Source organism: Gossypium hirsutum, chromosome D05 (genome assembly GCF_007990345.1).
Source record: "Gossypium hirsutum isolate 1008001.06 chromosome D05, Gossypium_hirsutum_v2.1, whole genome shotgun sequence".
In the NCBI taxonomy this organism is placed as follows: domain Eukaryota; kingdom Viridiplantae; phylum Streptophyta; class Magnoliopsida; order Malvales; family Malvaceae; genus Gossypium; species Gossypium hirsutum.
In genome coordinates, this window is record NC_053441.1 from 21809360 (window position 1) to 21832058 (window position 22699).

Sequence of the window (22699 nt, forward strand, 5' to 3'; positions counted from 1 at the left end):
AAAAAACTCATAAAGGCCAAGACCTTAAGATTATGAGCGCTTAAATTTAAATCTCATCATACACAAATATAATATATGGTCATGTTGAGATTTATTCTTACCTAAATAAATTCGGATATACTTTGATTTTTAATTTATTATGCTTTGTATTGAATTAATTTTAATTTTAGTTAATCATACAAACTCAGACTATAATTGTACCTATAATATACTTACAAATTCCTTAAAAGAAATTCCTCGATTACAGTTTTAAAAGTATGATTGTAGTGATTGATCTTGTTTTAACGATTTCACTTGGGTGTAATCAATTAAAGTGTTGATGCGCATGTCAATTTTACTTATTGTCTATATTAGAGTGGTCAAATTTCACTTATCGTCGGAGCTGCAAATAACCTACAAATTAAACCGGCCTCCACCTTACATCGTATCATTTCCTTTAACTAAAAACCAGCAATGACTTGACGTTTAACAAGTCCAATTCCTATTTTAATGTGACTCAATCAACCAATATTCACATCCATAGATTTTGAGAATTTTTTTTTTAAATTTTACCCTAAAAAGTGAAGCATTTTTCCAAGCAAAACCCATTCAACAATTTAAAATACATTTAACAACATGATTAAAATAACATATTTATATTTGATGTCATAAAATTATATTGTTAAAAAGAAATACGTATAAAGCAACTAAGCAAAGCTATATGGTGGATTGGTGGGGGAGGTGACTAGGAGTGGAGCCGGCCTCGATATGATTAGTGATGAGGGAATTAATTAGACTGGTCAAATGCTAATGTGGTCCTAATTACACTTTATTTGGGTGAGCTTATTCGTAAATTCATAAATGTTTTGTGAACTATGAAAAGTTATGATGATAATAATGTAGGGTTAGAACCTTGTCCAAAGCCCCTTGTTCTTGTATTATTATTTTTAGAACTGAGCTTTCAATTTGATGATTTCTACGCAAATATCATTGGTCACATCTCTGTCTCTGTGCCGTTCATTAGAAGTTGAAGGATTTGCTGTCATGAGCCTATATTCTTACTTTTCTCTATATTCCTCCCATGATTTTATGTATATTTTCCATCATTTCCTTATTCATTTCTACTGGTATAATTTAGTCATAACATGTGGATTTCACATGCAAATTTCCAATGAAAACCAAGAAAAAATTCCATAACCATGGGGTTTTTTTTTTTTGCTTAAACAAAATGTTGAGTAGTTAATTATAGGTCCAAAATGTTGACTTTTAGTGTTGCAAATGAGGGTGCAGGATCATAAAAATGAAGCAGGCATGGTGGCTGGTGGGTTTAATAAACAAATGATAATCACCAGCTCGCCATCCATGGATGGCATTGTTGACTTTCATATGTACTTTTAAATTTATTTTGCATTGATCATGAAATCATGAACCCCCCATTGGAACTTGTCATTACTACTGATATATCAACTAATATCCTTGTTTGCTATTGCCATTTTCCAATTATATGTAAGAAACAGGCTTTTCTATTTTAACTCCAGTACCTAGATTAAAAAGAAAATAGGCAAACAATGGCGCTCCGAATCTTTGAAGTTTACAATCTAGCTACCTTTAATATTCTAGGTAGGGTCTTGCATGATGTAACTATAAAGTAGGTTATTATTGTACCTAAGTGGAAGTGGAAGAGGAGGACATGGGAAAAGACATACCAATATTTGTATGGGAGACCGCTTGATAATATTCATAAAATTGGAGGGTCTTCCAGTGAAAAAAGAAAATGTTTCAAAAAGTATTGATGGAGACCCTGGTGTTGGGTGTATATAAAACCCAACCAACCTTGGGATCAATTGTACATCTTAGTCGATAATCTTTAAATTATTTAACTTTCATACTCGATTTCATTTCTACCTTTAGGGTCTCTTGATACACCCAATTTCCTTAATAGTAGTAGGCAGCCATGGCGATGGCCATAGATAACGCCTTCGAGGTCGACTTCTGTAGCTACAGCACCAGCACAACCACCACTACTACTGCAGATGAGGACCCAGCTTGTACCTGGAATCACTGGGGATCCCCGGTTGTTGACTGGGGCTCGTTATCGAGCGAGCGTGATGAGTTTCAAGACCTTATCGAGTCCATGATGGATGATGGAACAGGGTTCGAGCTAACTCGATTAGGACATGATCATGAGACGAGTAACTCTGTCTCTGTCTCTGTCTCCACCGATACGATGGTTGCGGATGAAGAAACCAATGGTGAGGATTTCAAGGGGTTGAGGATGGTTCACCTATTGATGGCCGCCGCAGAGGCACTCATGGGGGCTAACAAGAGCCTAGCTCGGGTGATATTGGTTCGGCTCAAGGAGTTGGTGTCCCCCAGTGATGGAACCAACATGGAAAGGTTGGCAGCCTATTTCACCGAGGCCTTACAGAGTTTACTCGAAGGCTCCGGAGGTGGCCATTCAAAGCATTTGATAACCAACGGACCTCAGCATCACCGTGACAAGCATCGTGAAGCGGACATGCTTGCAGCTTTTCAGCTGTTGCAAGACATGTCGCCTTACGTTAAATTTGGTCACTTCACGGCCAATCAAGCCATCCTGGAAGCAGTGACACATGACAGGAGGATCCACATAGTGGACTACGACATCATGGAGGGGATCCAATGGGCGTCTTTGATGCAAGCATTGGTGTCTAGGAAAGAAGGACCACCAACCCCACATCTTAGGATCACGGCTTTATCAAGAGGCAGCAACGGTTGGCGATCAATTGGTACCATTCAAGAGACCGGACGACGGTTAACCACTTTCGCATCCTCCATTGGGCAGCCCTTTTCTTTCCATCAGTGTAGGCTGGACTCTGATGAAACGTTCAGACCGTCAGGATTGAAGTTAGTTCGAGGTGAGGCCTTGATTATCAATTGTATGTTGAACTTGCCTCACTTTAGCCATCGACCTCCCAGTTCTGTCGCTTCGTTTTTATCCGGCGCCAAGACCCTGAACCCAAGATTGGTGACCCTGGTGGAAGAAGAAGCCGGGCCCATTGGAGATGGAGGATTCATGGGACGGTTCATAGACTCATTGCACCATTACTCGGCCGTGTTCGACTCTCTGGAAGCCGGGTTCCCTATGCAGTGCAGGGCTCGAGCCTTAGTGGAAAGAGTAATTCTGGGGCCTCAAATAGCCGGATCCTTGACCCAGATTTACCGGAACCGAAACGAAGAGGAGAGTGGCCGTTGGTCAGAATGGTTAGACACCATGGGATTCAACCCTGTTAGCATCAGCTTTGCCAATCATTGTCAAGCAAAACTTCTTCTAGGCTTATTCAATGATGGTTATAGAGTGGAGGAGTTAGCCAATAACAGGGTCGTCTTAGATTGGAAATCCAGGCGTTTGCTTTCAGCTTCCATCTGGACTTCTCCTCCAGACTCTGATTTGTAAAAAAAAAGTTACATAAAACAAATTATAAGCAGCCGTTTTCTTTCTCTTTCATCTGCACATTCTTTTTCATCCTCCGGACATGTTACTTTTTGAACCTTTTTCAGCAAAATCTTAGACCAAACTGTTGGAATTAAGATGTAATAATCCCATAAAGTAGTTGATTTGGTTTAGAGCTAATGCGGTTGTTGTAAGAACATGATGAGCTTGTTTCGTTTGAGGTTTTCCAATACCATTTTCTGTATGCATTCTTCTATTTTCCTTGGCTGTTGCTTTCACTTCCATTTTTACTCCAAAGTGACGTCCAAACCCAAGGTAAAACATTTATAACAAAAGGGTCAAAATCTGGTTTAGATCTTAACGGTGCAAAACAAGGGCTTAATCATTATACACTCTCAGTCACCATCACCATTTTTCTAAAATTAATACCATACTTAATTCATAATTTGTTCCCGTTTTTTCTCTTTAGTATCTAAATTATTTTATTCCAATTTAGTACCTAAAGTATTCCTAGCCTTCATATTTTCATTAAAAATACTACTTAAATTATTTTTTACTTAAAAATATATTTATTAAAATTAAAATAAATTAATAAAAAATATTTTTAATCCATTTTTTTCTCATGTTCTCTCTCCTCCTCCATCTTCTTTCTCACTCCATCTTTCTTTCCAATACAAACAATCATGGTTAATGTTCCTCTCCATTACCACATATGTACATTCATAACTATCAACACTATACACCAAAGCAAGAATAGATTTTTTGGGTATCATTTGGTCAATCTAAACGGTCAAAGAGAAGTTTATAAAGAAGAGAAGAATAATGAAATTTGAAGAGAATTCAACAGTGAAAAATGTTTAAATTTAGTATTAAAGTTTCGAGATTTATTTGTAGATCTATAAAAATCTAGTGTTTCTTTGAAAGAATAAATGTTGGAAATGAAAAGAAGAGGTTGAAAACAAGAGAATAATGAAATTTGAACTTAAACGACTACCCATGAGTGGCGCTTGATAATGGTCATAGACATTGAAATCTAGAGATTTTCTAGATTTAAAGATTATTGGTTTAAAACATTAAAAGAAAGATGATTTGAATTTTAAATTAATTAAAGTAAATACAATTAAACAAAATTTTAACTAAAAGAGATTATAAACAATTTTGAGTTTGTTTTTGTTGAGATTACAATGGACAAAAATACATCTTCTTTTCTCTCACATGAATAGCATGAAGAACATGATGAAGAACACCCACAAGTTTTGTTAGATTTTCTTTAGGTTAAAAACATTTATTTATTTTATGAAATTAATGAATTTTTTAATTTTTATACTTTATTATTAAATATATTTTCTAATTTTTTATATATTTTATTTCTATTTTTATAATTTTTAAAATTGATATATAAATATGATAAAAATATATTTTTTAATTAAAAATGTCACGTGACATGTTTTTATTGGACACCTTTTCTTTTAACAACATTAAAAAATTGAATCAAAATATATAACGAAATAATACTTTTAAGTACTAAATTAAAATAAAAAAATAGATACCAAAATGAGAGAATAAGTATATTTCGAGAGTCAAATCGTAAATTAAAATTATTATATATAACCTTAAAGTAATCAATAGGTGCTAGAATACATTAACACGTTGGTGTGGGGTTATTTAGATTAATTTTTTATGTTCAGAAATTTATAAATTAAAAAACGGTGTAATTAATGAAACTTTTATATATATGATGAAGCAATCAGGACAAGTTGATGCTTTTGAAAATGGCGAGAAAGTCAAGACCTTCGGCGCCAACATGATGTAATTGAATGCAACAGTTTCATTTGCTATAAATTACACGCATGGATTTCAAATAGTTAATTTTGATTTGTTTATTTTCATATGAAATAAATATAATTATTTTTATTGCACAACCAAATGTCCATCTTTTGACCATATATTTAGCAAGCTAGGCACTTTGCTAAATTAGCAATGTAAAATTACTAATAATATATCAAAAGAGTCTTAGCTTGATTGATATAGGTATTTTTGTCAATGTAGGAGGACGTGGGTTTGAGTGCGTTGATACACATTATCCTTTTATTTATTGGTTGGGGAGGGGCTATAGGTAATTTTAGACATTGTGTCAAAAAGAATAAATATCATCAGAATCTATAATAAATTGTTCAAAAAAAAATACTAATATTATAAACTGATGATATTTATATAAACTTTGTTGGGCAATGCAATTGTAAGGTGATTGAGTTAATCTCTTTATTCTAGCTTGGTAGGCATGTGAAATTGTAATTTTATTGCTCCTACAAGTTGGGTTGCGTAAAGGTCTTTCTTGATTTTTTTTTTGTCAAAGTTTAAATATCATTCCATTACAATAAAGTAATAACACAGTCCCATACAAAAAGGCCAAGGAGGCCGCCAGCCTAAAGAAGACGAAGAGAGTCGAGAGTCAAAACAAGGTAAAAGACACGAAATTTAACGATTTATGGTAGAAAAAGATCATCACTACTTGTAACAGGCCTAAATTGGAGGTAAAGAAAAGAAACTGGTGTAAGGGGTGAAACCAAAAAATTTTTTTAGAGGACCAAAATTAAATTGTAATTTTTATGATGTCAAAAATATAATTTCACTATTTTAATAGTCTATATCTTTATAATTTGTAAAGAATTAAATCAAATTTCTATATTTTTAAGAAGACAAAGTGTAATTTTATCTTTATTAATTTAAAATTTTAAAAATTTTAAAGGATTTAAATAAAAAAATTTCATTTTAGAGGGTCGATCCTATGAGCCACCCTAATTTCGCCCCTGCACTGGCGCAAACTCTAGCACACAATACAAAAAAGCGGCACACTTAAGATGTGTTTAGTATTGCTTCTAAGAAGTACTTTTGAAACAAAAAAAAATATATTGTTGAGACAAGAACATTTTTAAACAAATTACTTTTTTTGATAAAAAAAACTGCTTCTCTCAATTGAAAATTTTACTTAAAAGCACTTTTTTAAGAAAGTAATATTTTTCCTTAAAAACACTATTGAAAAAGATTGATAAACTAAGCCTTAGCCGTATGACAATGAATATATGTTGAAGACTGGTTTCCTAAGTCCTTAGTAGTTGTGGCCCATGGAATTAGGTTGTTCTGAGATCTCCTTCATGATTAGGATATTGGGCGCTTCATGGAGCCTGGGCCTTTCAAGCCTCATATTTCTTTGGGCTCTAGGATCAGGCTTCTCTTTTTGGTGGAAGGGAGGGAACAACAAAGGTTAATATTTTTTCAAGGAAATCTTTAGGACAAACAGTTGCTTCCATGAAACTAATGAATAACATAAGAATTTCAAGTGTTTCTATTATAATTCATGCATACTTAAATTATATCACATCTTTCATTTTCTTACTAAAATTGTCTTTTTAATTTTTTTAAATAAAAACAGAGAATTTTTTTCCTCTCGTACACACAATCTATTTTTCTTTCAACTTTCACATGTTCGTATCCAATGACCCATAACCTTTTGGGAAGCCAAGACAGAATTTCCATTTTCAAGTCCATATATGGAGTTCTTATTGGTATTAGCAGACAGGACAAGGGAGTACTGATCTCATTTTCAGTATTAGAGGGGGCTTTGAGTATCCCTTCTCTGCTACTCCATTAAGTTGAGGGAAGGAATTTGGGATTCTTGCCGCTGAGAATATTTGGTTCATCAATCTTCCATGCAGTTTACAAAGTTCTTCGTTGCATTGCATGATGGATTGGAGATCAGCCCAGCAAAGGGTTAGAAACTTGATACTAACTTCTTTTTCCTACCTTTTTTTTTATTTTTATTTAAAACCAGACATAACTGACAAAAAAATTTAATTTCGTATAATACGAACCCTCTTTAAGTAATTAATCTTCTTTTTTTTATTTTTTTTTCTGCGGAAGAAAACTGAAGCCTCTCGTTTTCCCCATCATCCTTAACTCCACATAATACCCTTACTCAAATCTCAACCCTCCAAAACTTGAACCAGCGCATTCTCAACGATCAACGGCGACGCGAGTAGCAAGTGATTTAATTTACTAGGACGTGAATTAGGGAAGCTTATTCTCAAAATCGAAACATAAAGAGAAAACAGGTGATGGCACGTGCCGCGCTGCCTGCCACACTAAAGCGAAACGAAGACCGAATCTAGATCCGACGACCATATCTTCCCGTCAAAACCGGCACTTCTCCAATTCAATCCAACGGTTATTAACTAACTATTCATATCAGCCAACTGATCTTCATCCAACGGCTCTAATTGAATCAACCCTTTCCCTTATTACAACCATAAATATATATCGAAATGCCCGGTCCAAATCTCCAGATTCACTCTTTTTTCTTTCTTCCAAAACCAAAAAAGAAAGAAACCGATTTTTTTTTTTGAGAAAGAAAACCTCTCTTTTTCTTCGATAGTGCTAACGTGCACGGTTTTTAGAAGCAAAAGGCGTTGGTTTAACGTGCGCTGCCTGAGATGTCGCCGGCGGCTTCCAGAGCAACGGTTGTGATAAGAATCTCACGGTATAGGGAAGGTCAGTGGTAGTGAAAGTTAGTTAAATCAGACGGTTGCCGTAAATTTTTTTTTGGGGGGGGGGGTTGGGACCCAACCGGAAACGAAGGACAAGAAAGGAAAAAAAAACCGAAGGAAAGTAATGGAGGGACAAAAGAGCCAGGCGAAGTTAACACGAACACAGTCGTCGTTGCTCCGTTCGTCGCCGACCGTCCGGTCGTCAATCCACAGCATGTCGTCCATCACCGAGGGTGACTTTATCAAGGACCAAGAAGACAAAGACGACCACCAGCACCGAGAGTCGTTACTGAACGACGAGAAACGAAAGAAACCGCCAACAAAGAAGTCATGTTCGATGACACCTAGGATCATTCCGGTCCGGTTCAACCCGGTTTTCGCCATGGCTTCCATCTCTTTCTTCTCTTTCATCTTTTTCTTTTGCTTTTATCTTAGAAGGGAGGAGATTCCCACATCGGAATGCCTCTTGTTAGCGTTAATTTTCGTCGCTATAACCCTTTTCTTCGCGTCGAAAAACAAAGGTTTGATCAACCAAGGCATTGTTTGTTTCAAAGAAAGACTCCAGTTTTCGAAACCCAATTCGAAGCCCGTCCAATGGTTCATTGGAGAAACCCATTGTAACAAAAGCAACGACAACAACAACAAAGAAAACGGAAGACTTCAGCTGGTTGTAAGGGAAGGGGTGGAGTTTTATAGCAATGGGGACTTTTATGAAGGTGAATTCCACAAGGGGAAATGTAACGGAAGTGGGGTTTATAATTACTTCGTGAATGGGAGATATGAAGGGGATTGGGTGGAAGGGAGATATGATGGGTATGGAGTGGAGAGCTGGAGCAGAGGGAGTAGATACAGAGGGCAATATAGACAAGGAGTGAGGCATGGATTTGGGATATATAGGTTTTATACAGGCGATTCTTATTCTGGTGAATGGTGTAATGGCCAGAGCCATGGTGTTGGGGTTCAAACTTGTGCTGATGGGAGCTGTTATGTTGGGGAATTCAAGTCTGGGGTTAAACATGGACTTGGTTACTATCATTTCAGGTATGAAAATAAATTTACTATTTCACCATGTTAATATTCCTGCTTGATTTTAAATGTAGATGCATTGAATGTTTGCTGAGATTATGGAATTGTTGCGTTACTTATCTGTTGTTTTGCATTCTTGATGTCAGTACTGATCATGGAAAAATAAAGCTTTGGATGAAGGGTGATTTTAGTGTGGGGATAATTCAACTTCTAATTTAATATTTTCCAGTTTGTCTTTTTTTTTTTTTTAGTTCTTGCTTTCAGAATTCTTATGCGTCGAGTATATTCATTTTACTTTTTCAGTACCTTTTGCCAAATTCAATTGTATTTTTATCAAGCAAGAAAGAAGAAGTTATTTTCATTTTAGTCTTCATCCAAAAATATGGTTGATGCTGACTTAATGATCAGTTGTGGATCCTATGTCTTTGTATTCAATGAATTAAAGCCGAGAGTGAATTTATTCCCTTTTATGAATGCTTAATATTTTGCATAGATTATTATTATTTTTGTAATAGATCATTTTTCCCTCTATATTCAATAATGAATTTTTTCTTTATCATGGGAGTTTTAGTTTGATTTTTCTGGGTTTAGGTAAAGCATTTCTATTCCATTAAGGAGATCATGATATTCATAAATGTGATGGTGGTGTTGTAGGAATGGAGATAAATATTGTGGAGAATATTTTGGAGACAAAATGCATGGATTCGGTGTTTATCACTTTGCTAACGGTCACTGTTATGAGGGATCGTGGCATGAAGGTCAAAAGCAAGGGTATGGCATGTATACTTTCCGAAGTGGTGATACGAAGTGTGGGGAATGGGATTCCGGCACCCTGAAAACCTCTCTACCCCCGCTTACTGATGCAATCCTTCGAGCAGTTCAGGTATTTTAATTGGATATTTATACCATGTTTATCTTCTTTAGCCATGAAAACAAACTCTTACGATATTTTCTGGGTATGTGCAGGCTGCTAGAAAAGCAGCAGGAAATGCTATTAAGCTTCGCCGGGTGGATGAACAAGTGAACAAGGCAGTTCTGGCCGCAAATAGAGCAGCAACTGCTGCTAGGGTAGCCGCAGTCCGAGCTGTTCAGAACCAGATGGATGGCAAATTTTGTTATACAGATGTCTAAGATGTTTAGCTTCGGCTGGAAATGTAAATTGTTCTTTCCTTTTTTTTTTTACTAATTTTTATGTGAACTTGAAGAGGTGGAAGTCACCCTGATGAGCAAAAGCTCATTGGAGGTTGAGAGAGATTTATGTTTGAAGTTTCATTGATAAAAAATGTAACAAGGTACATAACTCGTGTATATCAATGGAAGATCAGTTTTCATATATTTTTCTTTTTACATGTCTCGTGTCTATCCCTTTTTTTGTGGGGCTAAATTGAAGTGGCTTCATTATTCTGGTTTTCTTTTCCCCCTGCAATTATAAGCATTGGTCTAATCCCAGCCTCTCTCTCCTATAATTCGTTATGATCCATAACATCAACCCATCTGCAATTTGAATGTCTTTATTCCAAAATTTCGAACACCATCCCTGTAGTCGATGATGTCTACGTTATCGGAAATTCATGGTTCTAGCAGAAAACCGGGAATTTAGAAATGGTTATGGTTCAAGTTTTTCCTTTGAAACTGATTCGCTTTCAATCCGGAGATTCCGACAAAGGGGGTTGGTATTATATTCCTTTTATAGATGCTGTTCATAAATATGGCCCGGATGTTAGGCATTTTTGCTATTACTTTTGCCCATATCATGGAATGTCCAAGAAGATGGTAAAAGAAATATCATGACGGGGCGACCATGTTAGAAGTCCCTTCGTTCTTTTAACAATAATAACTGATTAATACGAATTAACCGGAACCCAGAATCCAATTGCAACACTTTGCCAAAGCTATTATTACCAACCAAAAATGCATATCATATCACTCCAAAAAGCAGGAGAGAACTATAATATTTCTTAAAAACAAACCCAAAAAAAAAAACACAAAGCGACAAATGTAGAGTACTTAGATTAAAAGACTGGAAAAAACTCTAAACCTCCAAGCTGAATATTTGGATTAAACTAACGATAAGAAGGCATGTGCCTTCACCCTCCCAAGTACGATAATGTTGGGATAGACATTATTCTAATCTCAAACCAGCACATGAACATGAACTGGTGTGGTGGGGTTCTTCAGTTCTTGTCTTAGTGCATCATTTTTAAAAAAATATATATATACAACTTTTAATGCATGCTGGATCCATAATCTGTGTTCTATAAAATTTTAAAAAAGGGGTAGCCAGAAAAAATAACAACTCTTTGTTTCTTTGTTTATTCCTTCTTTCCTTTGTTTGAATATTCAAATCTGTTTGCAGATTCTTTTTTCTTGCTTCTCTAAATCTTTTACCTAGAAATGATTCAACCCTTTCCCCCTCTTCTGTCTTAAACTTCCAACTGCTCCACATGCATTTTTCACAATGACAGTTCAACCCCCCCAAAAGCAATCTTTTTGTCTGAACTAGTTTTCACTACTTCAATCATAATAAATGCATTGCTTTTATAGTTTATACCCTACAAAAAATGTTTTTCGTATTTTCCAGTGTTTATTTATTAGAAAATAATTTAATTAACAAAAAAATATTTATTAGTCAACGGAAAATTGTTTTTTTTTCTTTGAAAAAAGTCCCTCATAACCATGGGTAATACGATTTTCAGATAAAAATTAAATTCAATTTAGGCAAATATAATTATGTTAGTAAAATTTTAATTTTAAAAATATTAAATATTGATCTCAAATTTTATAATCTTTAATATGATTAAACATACATATTTTTATTTTAAGATTTTATTAATGAATTTATAGATTATAATTTATAAATATTTGATAATGTAAAATATAGATATTTTAAGTACAAGTATGAATATTTGTTTAAATTTTGATTAATTTTATTTATCCCTTACAAATATCTACCCTCATACGTGCAACTTCAAATTTAAGTTTAATATGCATCGGTTATTACTAAGTCAATATAAGATAATTTTGATTGTCTAAGGACAATGCTTTGATCACATTTTACAACAAATATAATTCATGCCTTATTTGTTTTATTGAAAAGTAATTTTCAGACGACTTTAGAAAAAATTTACCAAACATTATAAAATTTTTATATGAAATCATTCAAACATCGAAAAATATCAATTTTTTTTGTACAAGTTTCACGAAACGAATCTATCATTAAATTTTTTTTGGAATATAATAAGAAAATAAAATTTATCTTTTAAAAAAATGAAAGATTTGTTTAATATTTTAGTTTTGAAATAAATAATCTTTATAAACACCCATTAAAGGGATCCATAATCGAGTAAGAGGGGGAAGGTGATTTGGATTAGATTAAAGGATTATTCTTGTGTATGCAAATAATGTGGCTTAGCATGTCCTATTGGTTTTTATTTTAGTATTAACAAAAGCAGCTTTTCTTCAATTGGTTGCCTATGGTGGGTACAGCTTCTGACCATTGTGTGAGCCATTTGTTTTTATACTTTCAAAATATTTGAGAGACTTTGGTTTTGGTCAAATTTCTTGGTGCTGATCCGCATTTAATGTTCTTTGCTATAAACCATGCTGTAAGGTAGGCCCATTCTCTTCCCTTATATTTAAAAAATAAAACTCTAGCACAACTTTAAAAATTAATTTCAACCCAACAAAAGTATAATTTTATTTCATTAATTTAAAATTTCTAAAATTTAAAAGAGTTTAAATAAAAAATTCAATGTTAGGAGGTCGGGGACACCCTTGCACGTCAACTAAAAGCTCTATTCGCAACCGTTTGAAGAATATGTAAGTATATGTCTTTTTTTCATGATCAATATTTCTCTCTTGATAAATGTGAACTATTTATTATTCTGGTTTTTGAAAATCTAATTAATTTTTATTAAGGAGAAGAAAGAGATGGCAGCTCCAATGGAGAATCTATAATCAAAACTTAGTTTCTCCATGCAATTGAATCAATCACGATGAACTAAAAAAAGCATCCAAAGCTACCCCAGAGATCATAATATCAATTTTTTCCTTCACTATTCTTTCGAGAAAATAAAATGATAACAATAGTAGCTACTAGCTAGTAGGTTTTTATTTTCCAGGGAAAAAAATATTGATTTTTCCCAGGAAAATACACGTGGCCACTGACCACACTATCCACCTAGTTAGCAATTAAGTAAAACACTAGTACATGAAAGTACTGATTTCTTTTGATTCGTTTCAATGCTTCTATGGCATGCAAAATTGGCAAAAGTCTCAATCAAAATATGAAAAAATTAATAATAAAACAAAAACTCATGTCTTCGTCAACTATAACCTAATATGGAACCCATGAAGACTTTTTCTTTTCTTTTCTTCTCTTTTCTTTGCAAAAACGTATGAACTGAAACAGTCATTGCTTCATTACAATTCTTTTTTTTTGTCGACATTTTTTAAGCAAATTGTAGTTAAAAGCATTTATTATAAAATAAAATAATTTAAAGTCCAAGGAAAACAATAAATAGTGTGAATGTGACAGTATAGGAGGTGAAATTGACAAAATTCCATAATTGCGAATAAATCCATCAAATTTTCTGATTAACCAATTAAATCCCAGCTTAACAAATTAAAAGCAGTAGATTCAACAACGACTCCTTTTTCCTTTACTTTTCTCAAAGGTATTTTCTTATTTCATATGTAGCTGCTTTTGCTTTGGGACGTGAAAGGATTGGTTTTTTTACACCCAAATTAATTTATCATTATTGATTATTAGTTGACATTAATTTGACGTATTCTTCCCACTTAATCTGGGGCATTCGAGATTTTGCTTTCGGATTACTCATTCCCATTTCTAGTAGAAAAATATTTATTTTCTTAATAGACATTAACATCAAATCACGAATTTGCGTATGATCAAATTTTTTAGAATCGGATTAATAGTTCAACCAATTAAATCATTGGTTTTTTATTTGACTGATCAACTATTTTATTTAAATAAATTACTAATCTTTTATAAAAACAGAATTTGATTTAACTGGCTCCAAGCGTTCAACAATTTATATATAATGAATTATAGGCAGTAATTCAATAATTTATACATAATAAAATGTAACGATCCTGCAACAATTTAATAAAATTCAGTGGTTTAAGCTAATATGTTTACCAAAAATTAAATTAACCTCTTTATTTTCGAGGATTAAACTTTAATAAATAAAAATAAATAAATTGACTTCTTAATTTTTATATAAAATAAATAAATTCACTTAAAGCAAGAAATTGAAATATGTAGAGTTGGTAAATGAGAGTCACCTTGATTTTGACATTTGTTTCGTTTCAAACCCTTTCGAGTTTTGGCAGTGTGGTTGGAAATTTAAATGCCACGTATCTCAAAAAATGAAAAACCCACCATTAAAACCTTAATTCCGATTGTGTTTTTATTTACCAATTTTATTATAAATTATGATCATATCTATTATTTTTAACATCATATTTAAAACTATTCATCATCCCTCATCAGCTTATAAATAGGAGGATAATACGTTTCAGTGCACTCAAACTCATATTCTCTTATATTGGTAACAATACTTATATCAATCAAGTTAAAACTCAATTAACCGATAGTGAAAATTTTTAAACCAGTTGTGATGTCAACCAAGTTATCTTCCATAATTTTATTTATAACCATATAAACGTAACACCAAAATTAATTATAATATAATACAAAAAATCATTTTATATTGAAATTTATATAATATTTTTAATACGATTATGACAAAAAATCATACACAAATCGTCTGCCCTACTCAAAATTTTAATGTTCTCTCTTTATGGAGCCTGTGAATTGAGTTAGTCACCTAATCCAATACTCAGCTTTGTTGACTTTTTAGGCCGAAAAATTTTGGGCCTAAATAATGTGAGGGTTTTGTTGATGACACGAAGGCTACAAATTTCTAAAAGGTTTGAAATTTCTAAGGATTTAGGGTTTACTTTATGAAGTTAATATCTTCCCTTTTGACTTTACTGCTTGTATAGTTGTTCCATGCAAAATTAACATAATATCAAATAATTATTTTTTCTTTTGTAATTAAATAAATTAGAGATTATGGTAAGAGGTATTAATAATATTATATTATAATTATAATGTGTTATATTAAATACTACAATATTGTAATTTTGTTTAGTTTTTTTTTCTTAACTTGCTTTTGTATAAATTTAACCATAAAATCTTTTTTAGTTAAAGTAAGAGAAGAGTTATCTAAATTTGCACTCAAATTTAATATCAGCAAGAACTCACAACATGAATGATTAGTGTTGATATGGTGTACAATAAGGGAAGAGATCACAGTGGTGTAAAAGAAGTCGGTTCACCTAAAAAGAACGATAGTCGGAGTAAGGATAAGAGGACAGGTTGACTTAGAGGATAACTGCTCAGAGTAACTTCAAGATCCCAGAAAATCAATCTCCTCTTCATATATCTTCGAGATATTTATAGGAGAGGTCCTCTTGTCTATTAGCATGACATGGCAGAATATACATTCAACCCCACTAAATGTGTAAAATATAATAATGGGTGTATAAAATATAATAGACTTCTCATTGTCTTGGAAGTGTGTTCACACTCAAATACGGGTAGGCGTCTTCTACTAAGTTAAGCATGTGATTGAGGATGAATGATTTACGAAGATACTACTTTAAAAGGAGTCCATGCATGAATCAACAATGTGTCTAATACTAACACATATAGGAGAGAATAAGAAACAACATACATATAATTTGGACCTTCTTCCCAATAAATGCAAGTTATTTTGGATATTTTTTTAAAATCTACATACAATTAAGAGAATAAAAAATTACCATTTTACACTAAAATGGAAATATGTTAAAAACTATATCTAAATCTAATCTACTTTTAATAAATCGTTTTTTATGGAGCACTTTTAATAAATCTTAATTTTAAATTTTTCTAAAACCATTCTTCAAAAATCTAACTTTTTTCTTAATAAATTTTAGGGGTTTACATTTGGTACACTAAGGCTAACATTTAGTTAAAAACCATAAAAAATAAATACATAACATATAATTAAATTTTGTAATAATTAATCAAAATTTTAACACATGTCATCGCCCAATTTACTGTCAATGTATAAAATTGCATTAAATATAAATTCAAAAAAACTATTTTTCCCTCAGTTTCTTGAAGACCACGAAATTATGAAGTATTATACAAATATATATATATATATATATATTCAAATAATTAACTAGCACAATCGTTTGATTTGAATGAATCAACAAAATGATAGCAAGGCCCAGTCCACACTTAAATTCTAACCGTTGACTTTCAACATTTAATCAAATCAGACGATGTCTGTGATGACTGGTGACAAATTGTGTGTCAAAAGATGGTTTGTCAATTTGGTCTGTGTGAAGTTGTGAATTTGAATTATTTATTTATTTATTTATTCCCTTTTGGTGTTCTTATGGGCAAATAATTTCTTCTTATTCTGCCCCTTCCCCAAGAAATGTAGGGACTTAATTAATTTGGGTGAATCTCAAAAGAAACAAAGATAAAAGATGGTTGGAGTTTTTTTCCATCTCTTTTTTCGTACAATTATTTAGTTTGGGAAAATAGATGCAAAATATAGTGAAAGAAGAAGGGAGAAGAATATACTTTTAATTTTAAAATATGATATATGCAAATATAATAGTTTTTAATATTATTTCTTATTCTAAGTGTTTTTAAAGTTTATTAATTACGGAAGAAACTTCTTTTTTAATTTATCTGAAAAGATAGGTAAGTTATATGAAAAATTAAAAAAGGATAATAAATCTTTTGTCTGGTCTAAAAAAGACTCTTCCAAAAGTTTATTTACTTAAACAAAGTGATAAGTTAATTTTAGAAACAGATTCCTCACAAAATTATTGGGGTTGTATATTAAAAGCTAAGACAATAAATAATGAAGAATTAATATGTGGATATAGCTTATGGAAATTTAAACCAAATGAAATTAATTATGTTATATATGAAAAAGAATTATTAACAATAAATAAATGAATAAAAAAATTTCTCATATATTTAGCACCTGAAAGATTTATCATAAAAACTGATAATCAGGCAGTTAAACAATTCCTTACTAACAAAAGTTTGGAAACTGTACCTAGAAGAATTAGGTGGTACAATGAATTATGTAATTTTAATTTTGAAGTTTTATATGTAAAAGGAATTGATATTATTATTGCTAATTATCTTAGCAGACCCAATGGATAGAGGTAAAAAACCTCTAGAAAAAGTTGGTGAATGAACAATTGTCCATAAAAGACCCAACAAAGGGAAAACAACAAATTCTAATAAAGGATTTGTGACTATACCTGCACAAGCACCTTTTTATCCAAATAAAGGATATTATGTGCCATATCCAATCGTAAGACAACTAGTTGGAACTCATTTATTATTGACATAAAAAACGGTAAGTCAATTCCCTTGGTCTCAAGATCTAAATTCAGTATTCCAAGCCAGTTATGCTGAAATAATAAAAGGAGCAGAAAATTTGTTGAAGGCACAACAAATTCAAGAAATAAAATATTTTTATAATACAGGCTTACCACTAGAACTATATAATTTTATTAATGAAATATGGAAAATCCATATTTCTGAACAAAGAACTAATTTCAGAAGAGCTCTTACTAAGTTTTCACAATTTTTAGTTGAAAAAACAACGGAAGAAAATGAAGTTCATAATTTATTACTAAAATCTATTTTATATAGAGATTGGGAAGAGCTTAAAATGTAATATATAGATATTAAGGAGATAAACAATCTTCTTGATATATTTCAGTATTTTTTTAATAAAGGAACAAATAGTTAGAGGTGCTCATGGGCCAGGCGGCCCGGCCCGGCCCGACGGCCCGCCCGAAAAATGGGAGGGTTTGGGTAAAAATATATGCCCGAAATATAGGCTTGGGCAAAAATCGAGGCCCGTTTAAAAAATAGGCAAGGCCTCGGGCAAAATTTTTTTGGCCCGGGCCCGGCCCAGCCCAGCCCGGTTTCATATTAAATTATATATTTTTTATTTCTAAAATATATTCTCCAATTCCCAAATATCCCAAATCCCAGTAAGTCAGTAACCCATTTCCCCCATTTCCCCTTTTCGACGTTTCTCCCTAACCCTAAGCCTGTGCCCTCTTCCCATTTTTCTCAATTCGAGTTCACCTCCGGCAGCAATCCACCTCCGGTCCTCCACCGATCTACGACCAGACCTCCACGGCTCCACCCATTTCCAAAATCAAAGGTTAGAGCGAAGCTACAAACGTTGTTGCCTTACAGTTCCTTTTTTGTTTGATGTCTTTTTTGTTTAGTAGTTCAAAACCTTGTTTATAATCTGTCGTTGTTGCCTTACTGTTGTTGCCTTACAGTTCCATTTGTTTAGTTGTTCAAAAGAATCAAAACCTTGTTGCTTCTTCCATCCACTGACTGTTGTACCAAGTGACTGGTTTATAACCTGTCTTCTGCTCTCTTTTAATTTCTCTTACTTTCTCTTATATTAAATTTTATAATCTGGTTTATACATTGTTGCTTCTTTTTTATATTTGAAATTTTATATTCTGGTTTATAATCTGGTTTATACCTTGTTGCTTCTTTTTTATATCTGAAATTTTAAGCTCATTATAGTAGCAATTTTTTTGGGAACGGTGGAAATCTGTCGTTGCTTCAAAGTATTCTATTGTTTCACTTGTCCCCAAACGAGATTTTAGTAATGGATGTTTGCAGCTGGCGACCATGCTTGATTTCTGCAAATCTTGTTTGCAACATTGTTTTCATCCCTTTTATGGCTTTTATTAAATCAATTTGAGTTAATGCAATTTTGGTTGAATTTGCTTGTTTCTTCTCCTGCTCAAAAGCTCTAATTTGTCTTACAGTATTTCCAAGTTCCAAGTTAATTTCTTTCTTTCTTTTGCTACTTCCTCTATGCGATTTGCTTTTATTTTCTATTAAGTTGTTAAAAAAACAAAAGTAAATGGTGGACAACATGTTCATTATTTATTAAGAATCAAAGCTTAGAGTGTAATACTACATCAATTCTCTACTTCTAAAAGACATCAATTTTTGAGGTTTGTTCACTTTGTCTTTGTTTTGTTCAGATGCAAATCTTATGAGAAGGCCAAAAAGAAGTTGACAATATTAGAGGCTCCAAATATTCTTACAATTGCATTGAAGAGATTTCAGGTACAACTTTCGATAAAGAATGTTATTTTGCTCTTTGTTCTTTGCAGATTCTTACAGTTTAAGTGTGTATTATGTTGCAGTCCGGTAAATTTGGAAAGCTTAACAAAGCGGTTCGGTTCCCTGAGTTTTTGATATCATGAATATACATGCTCTATGGAGTAGTGGTCCATTTGGATATCATGAATGCAGCATTTTCGGGTCCCTACTTGTGCTATGTTAAAAATGCTCAAAACAAGTGGTTTAAGATTGATGACAGCATGGTATGTTCTCTACAACTATCATCTGCATGCCTTAAGCCGTTTCATTTGTTTACCGCATGCTTCTTTCCTCGATCTATGTTTTCATCTACATTATATTTTGATTTCCTACCTTTAATTTTTGTAATAGCATGTTTGGCTTGTTCTCCCTTAATTTAATGGGGTTTTTTCCCCATATGTAATGTTTTAGCTATAGTTGCCATGTTAATAATCATCGATTCTTTTAAATCCTTTGCTTTACAATCACTTAATTTTCCTGGGTAAAAGGAGTTGTACAAAAATACTCCCTAATGTTTTGAAATAAACCAAGGGTGGCTTTGTATTCTTCCTTTTGATTTTGGACTGCATTAAACAATTTTTTTCTAATGGCTTTTGAGACAGTGAAAAAGTTGGAAAATACTCCGGTTAGCATCTATTTTTGATGTCTAAGTTGGAGGCATTTTATATTTTTTTGTCTGATGCACCAATCTGTAGGCCAAAAATGCTACCCTAAAGCACAAGATACTCAGTTTGAAAATATTCACTCAATTTCACCCGCTCATGTTCTGTCTTCATGTTACTCATTAATGTTATGTTTTAATTATGTTAAATCACCTCTCAAGTTTATTCGGTTAAAATTTCCAAAAAAAATTGAAGAATACAAATGGCAGGAAAAAACGGGTAGGGCTCGGGCTTAGGAATTTTTTCTCGGGCCGGGTCTGGACAAAATTTCAGGACAAAATTTCGGGTCGGGCCTAGGTCACGGGCCAAAATTTTTTCTGGACCCAGCCTGAACCCGGCCCGGCCCATGATCACCTCTACAAATAGTCCTATTATGAATAAAATGTTTAGACTATGTTTATATAATAAAGCTAAAAAATTTTACCAATAAAAATTTTTACAAAAATAAATGGAGCTATTTGCAAATAGTAAGCTCAATTTCAAAAGGCTTTTTCAGAATATTTTCTACAAGCTTATGTTTTTACTAATAATTTAGATGAAAAATTTCCTACTATAAAATTTAGACTTGATCATGAACCATTTTATATAAGAAGTATTGTGATAGCCCGAAATAGGGCCTAATCGGAATAGTGGTTTCGTAACCAAAAATTCGAAGTGAAATAGTTTTATTTTATAAATTTTTATTAGTTACTGATTGATTGAAATATTGTGTGAAAATATGGATAGAAAATTTTAATGATTTAGTGCCCAATTGAATTTTTAGGACTAAATCGAGAAAAATGCAAAGTGTGTCTAATTAGTGATTAAATGACTTAATTGAATTATTGCATGAAATTAGAAGTGTTTATGTGGAAATTAGACCATAAATTAGTGTTATGGACACAAAAGGGTAATTCTAGAAAAATATCTAAGTAATGGGTCAAGGGCATTTTTGTCCAAATTGAGAAAAAGACAAAATAAAGTGAAAATAAGTGTCCATCTTCTTCAAAATTGAAGAGCTTGCTGCCGAAACTTTCATGCTTCAATAGTTAGGGTTTTTTATTTTTCTAAGCTCAATTGTAAGTGATTTCTTGCCCCGTTTTTAATTATTTTCGTATTTTTATGCTTATTGAAGCTTGAATTTCATGTTTCTACTATTTAATTTAAATGAAATTAAAGTTTAAAAAATTGACCCATTCATGATATAATTGTAAATTGATTAGTGATGTTAGATAATGAATGTTTGAAGTGTTAATTACAAGTTTTACTAGATGAATTTTGATGAAAATGTTGAAAAAGGGCTAAATTGTGAAAGATGGTAAAGTGTGCATAAAGTTGTGATTTTGTGAAATTGAGGGTTGTTATGAGCATGAAATATGATTTAGTGAAGTTTGAAATTTAAAAATTTAGTGAATTTTATTTTTACGAGCTTTGGGACAAAAGTGAAATTTTTGAAAAGTTATGGGGAAAAATTTAAATTTGCCAAAATATTGTGTATGAATTGTATTTGAATGGAATATTGATAAAATGTATTAAATTGTGTTAATATAGATCAAGAAAGAAGAAATAGTGGAAGTGATCGGGGAAAAGAGAAAGTTATCGACTAAATTACAAAAATAGTCGTTTTGCATCCGAGGTAAGTTATGTGTAAATAATAGTAATATATTTTATAAATTGTGAATTTTATTTTATATGTGAATCAATATTGAATGTGGACGGAAAATTGTTCATGAATTATTCAAGTGATAAAGTGTTTAAAATAAAGTGTTAAGTGTAAATTCCCGGTTGAACTTAGGAATAGAAGTGGATACAAGTGACATGTCACTAGAGACCAGTGTTACAGTGAGTCCCGAGTGCTGGGTGATCTAGCATGTGTTGCAGACACCTGACAACTTGTGTGAGCAGACCCGTGGACATTTCCAGTGTTATTGATCAGTGGTAGCTTCGGCTACGTTTCAGTGGTAGCTTCGGCTACATAACAGTGCTAGCTTCGGCTACATTTCAGTGGTAGCTTTGGCTACATAACAGTGGTAGCTTCGGCTACATATCAGTGTTGCACTTATGTGCTAAATCTCTACGTATCTGTGTATATTCCGAGTGTTCAACGGGATTAATAATGAGTTAAAGTGAATATGAAATGAAGTGTGTATGCAGGTACAATTGGAAGAATGAGCATATGTGATAAATGTTAAGTGTGAAAATGTATATGAAAGTGAATTGGTAAGATTGTGCATGTGTAAGTGATTGAAATTGCTAAGGAATGTTTTGATTGTTATATGCTAAAAGTGTTATTTATTAAATGAGTACCTATTATTTACATGTAACTTACTAAGCTATTTGTAGCTTACACATTTTCTCATTTCCTTTGTTTTATAGTGATTTGAACTTGATCGAATTAGGGATCGTCGGAGCTCGTATCACACTATCATAACCATCTCGGTATTATGTGCTTTTCAAAATGTTTAAACTATGGCAAGTATAGAGTCTTAATCATTTTGAGTATGTTCATATGATATGGCTAAGATTAGCTATTGAAATGGTTAGAAAAGATTATGTTTTGGTATTATGTATGTTTAAATGGTAGCTAATACAAAGAAGCAGTTTCTTTGACAGCAGCAGTGATGTGAATGTGAAAAATCACCATAAATAGTAGAAATGGAATTAGAGAGTGAATTATATATGGAATTAAATATTATCAAGTCTATTTTTATATGAAAGAAACTTTGTAGGCAAAGGAATTCTGTATTTTGAGATATTTCAATTTTAGTGAGACAGGATCAGAATGGTTTTTGAAGTCCCCTGTTCTGACTTTGGAAAA

General features: G+C 32.5%; 2 protein-coding genes and 1 long non-coding RNA gene across 3 annotated transcripts; all 3 read left to right on the forward strand.

Moving 5' to 3' along the window:
- The first annotated feature begins 1724 nt into the window (after positions 1-1724).
- LOC107904994 (protein NODULATION SIGNALING PATHWAY 2) lies at positions 1725-3592 on the forward strand. Its single transcript, XM_016831539.2, has one exon. The coding sequence runs from the start codon at positions 1934-1936 to the stop codon at positions 3413-3415; it is 1482 nt and encodes a 493-aa protein (XP_016687028.1). The 5' UTR covers positions 1725-1933; the 3' UTR covers positions 3416-3592.
- Positions 3593-6931: 3339 nt separating this feature from the next.
- On the forward strand, positions 6932-10315 carry LOC107904995 (uncharacterized). The gene is made up of 3 exons (XM_016831540.2): positions 6932-8997; positions 9637-9865; positions 9949-10315. Exons 1-3 carry the CDS (start codon positions 8081-8083, stop codon positions 10111-10113), a joined length of 1311 nt encoding a protein of 436 aa, XP_016687029.1. The 5' UTR covers positions 6932-8080; the 3' UTR covers positions 10114-10315.
- A 7745-nt stretch (positions 10316-18060) lies between these two features.
- Positions 18061-22699, forward strand: LOC107904996 (uncharacterized). Its single transcript, XR_005914064.1, has 5 exons — positions 18061-18269; positions 19120-19204; positions 19285-19464; positions 21433-21517; positions 22258-22699. It is a non-coding gene; the product is annotated as an uncharacterized lncRNA (long non-coding RNA).

What these genes read in the sequence shown, in the direction of transcription:
- LOC107904994 (XM_016831539.2), top strand. Translation starts at nt 1,934, where the DNA reads ATGGCGATGGCCATAGATAACGCCTTCGAGGTCGACTTCTGTAGCTAC.
- LOC107904995 (XM_016831540.2), top strand. Translation starts at nt 8,081, where the DNA reads ATGGAGGGACAAAAGAGCCAGGCGAAGTTAACACGAACACAGTCGTCG. An exon ending in CTTGGTTACTATCATTTCAG is followed by an intron (nt 8,998 to 9,636) that starts GTATGAAAATAA and finishes GTGGTGTTGTAG; the next exon opens with GAATGGAGATAAATATTGTG. An exon ending in CAATCCTTCGAGCAGTTCAG is followed by an intron (nt 9,866 to 9,948) that starts GTATTTTAATTG and finishes GGGTATGTGCAG; the next exon opens with GCTGCTAGAAAAGCAGCAGG.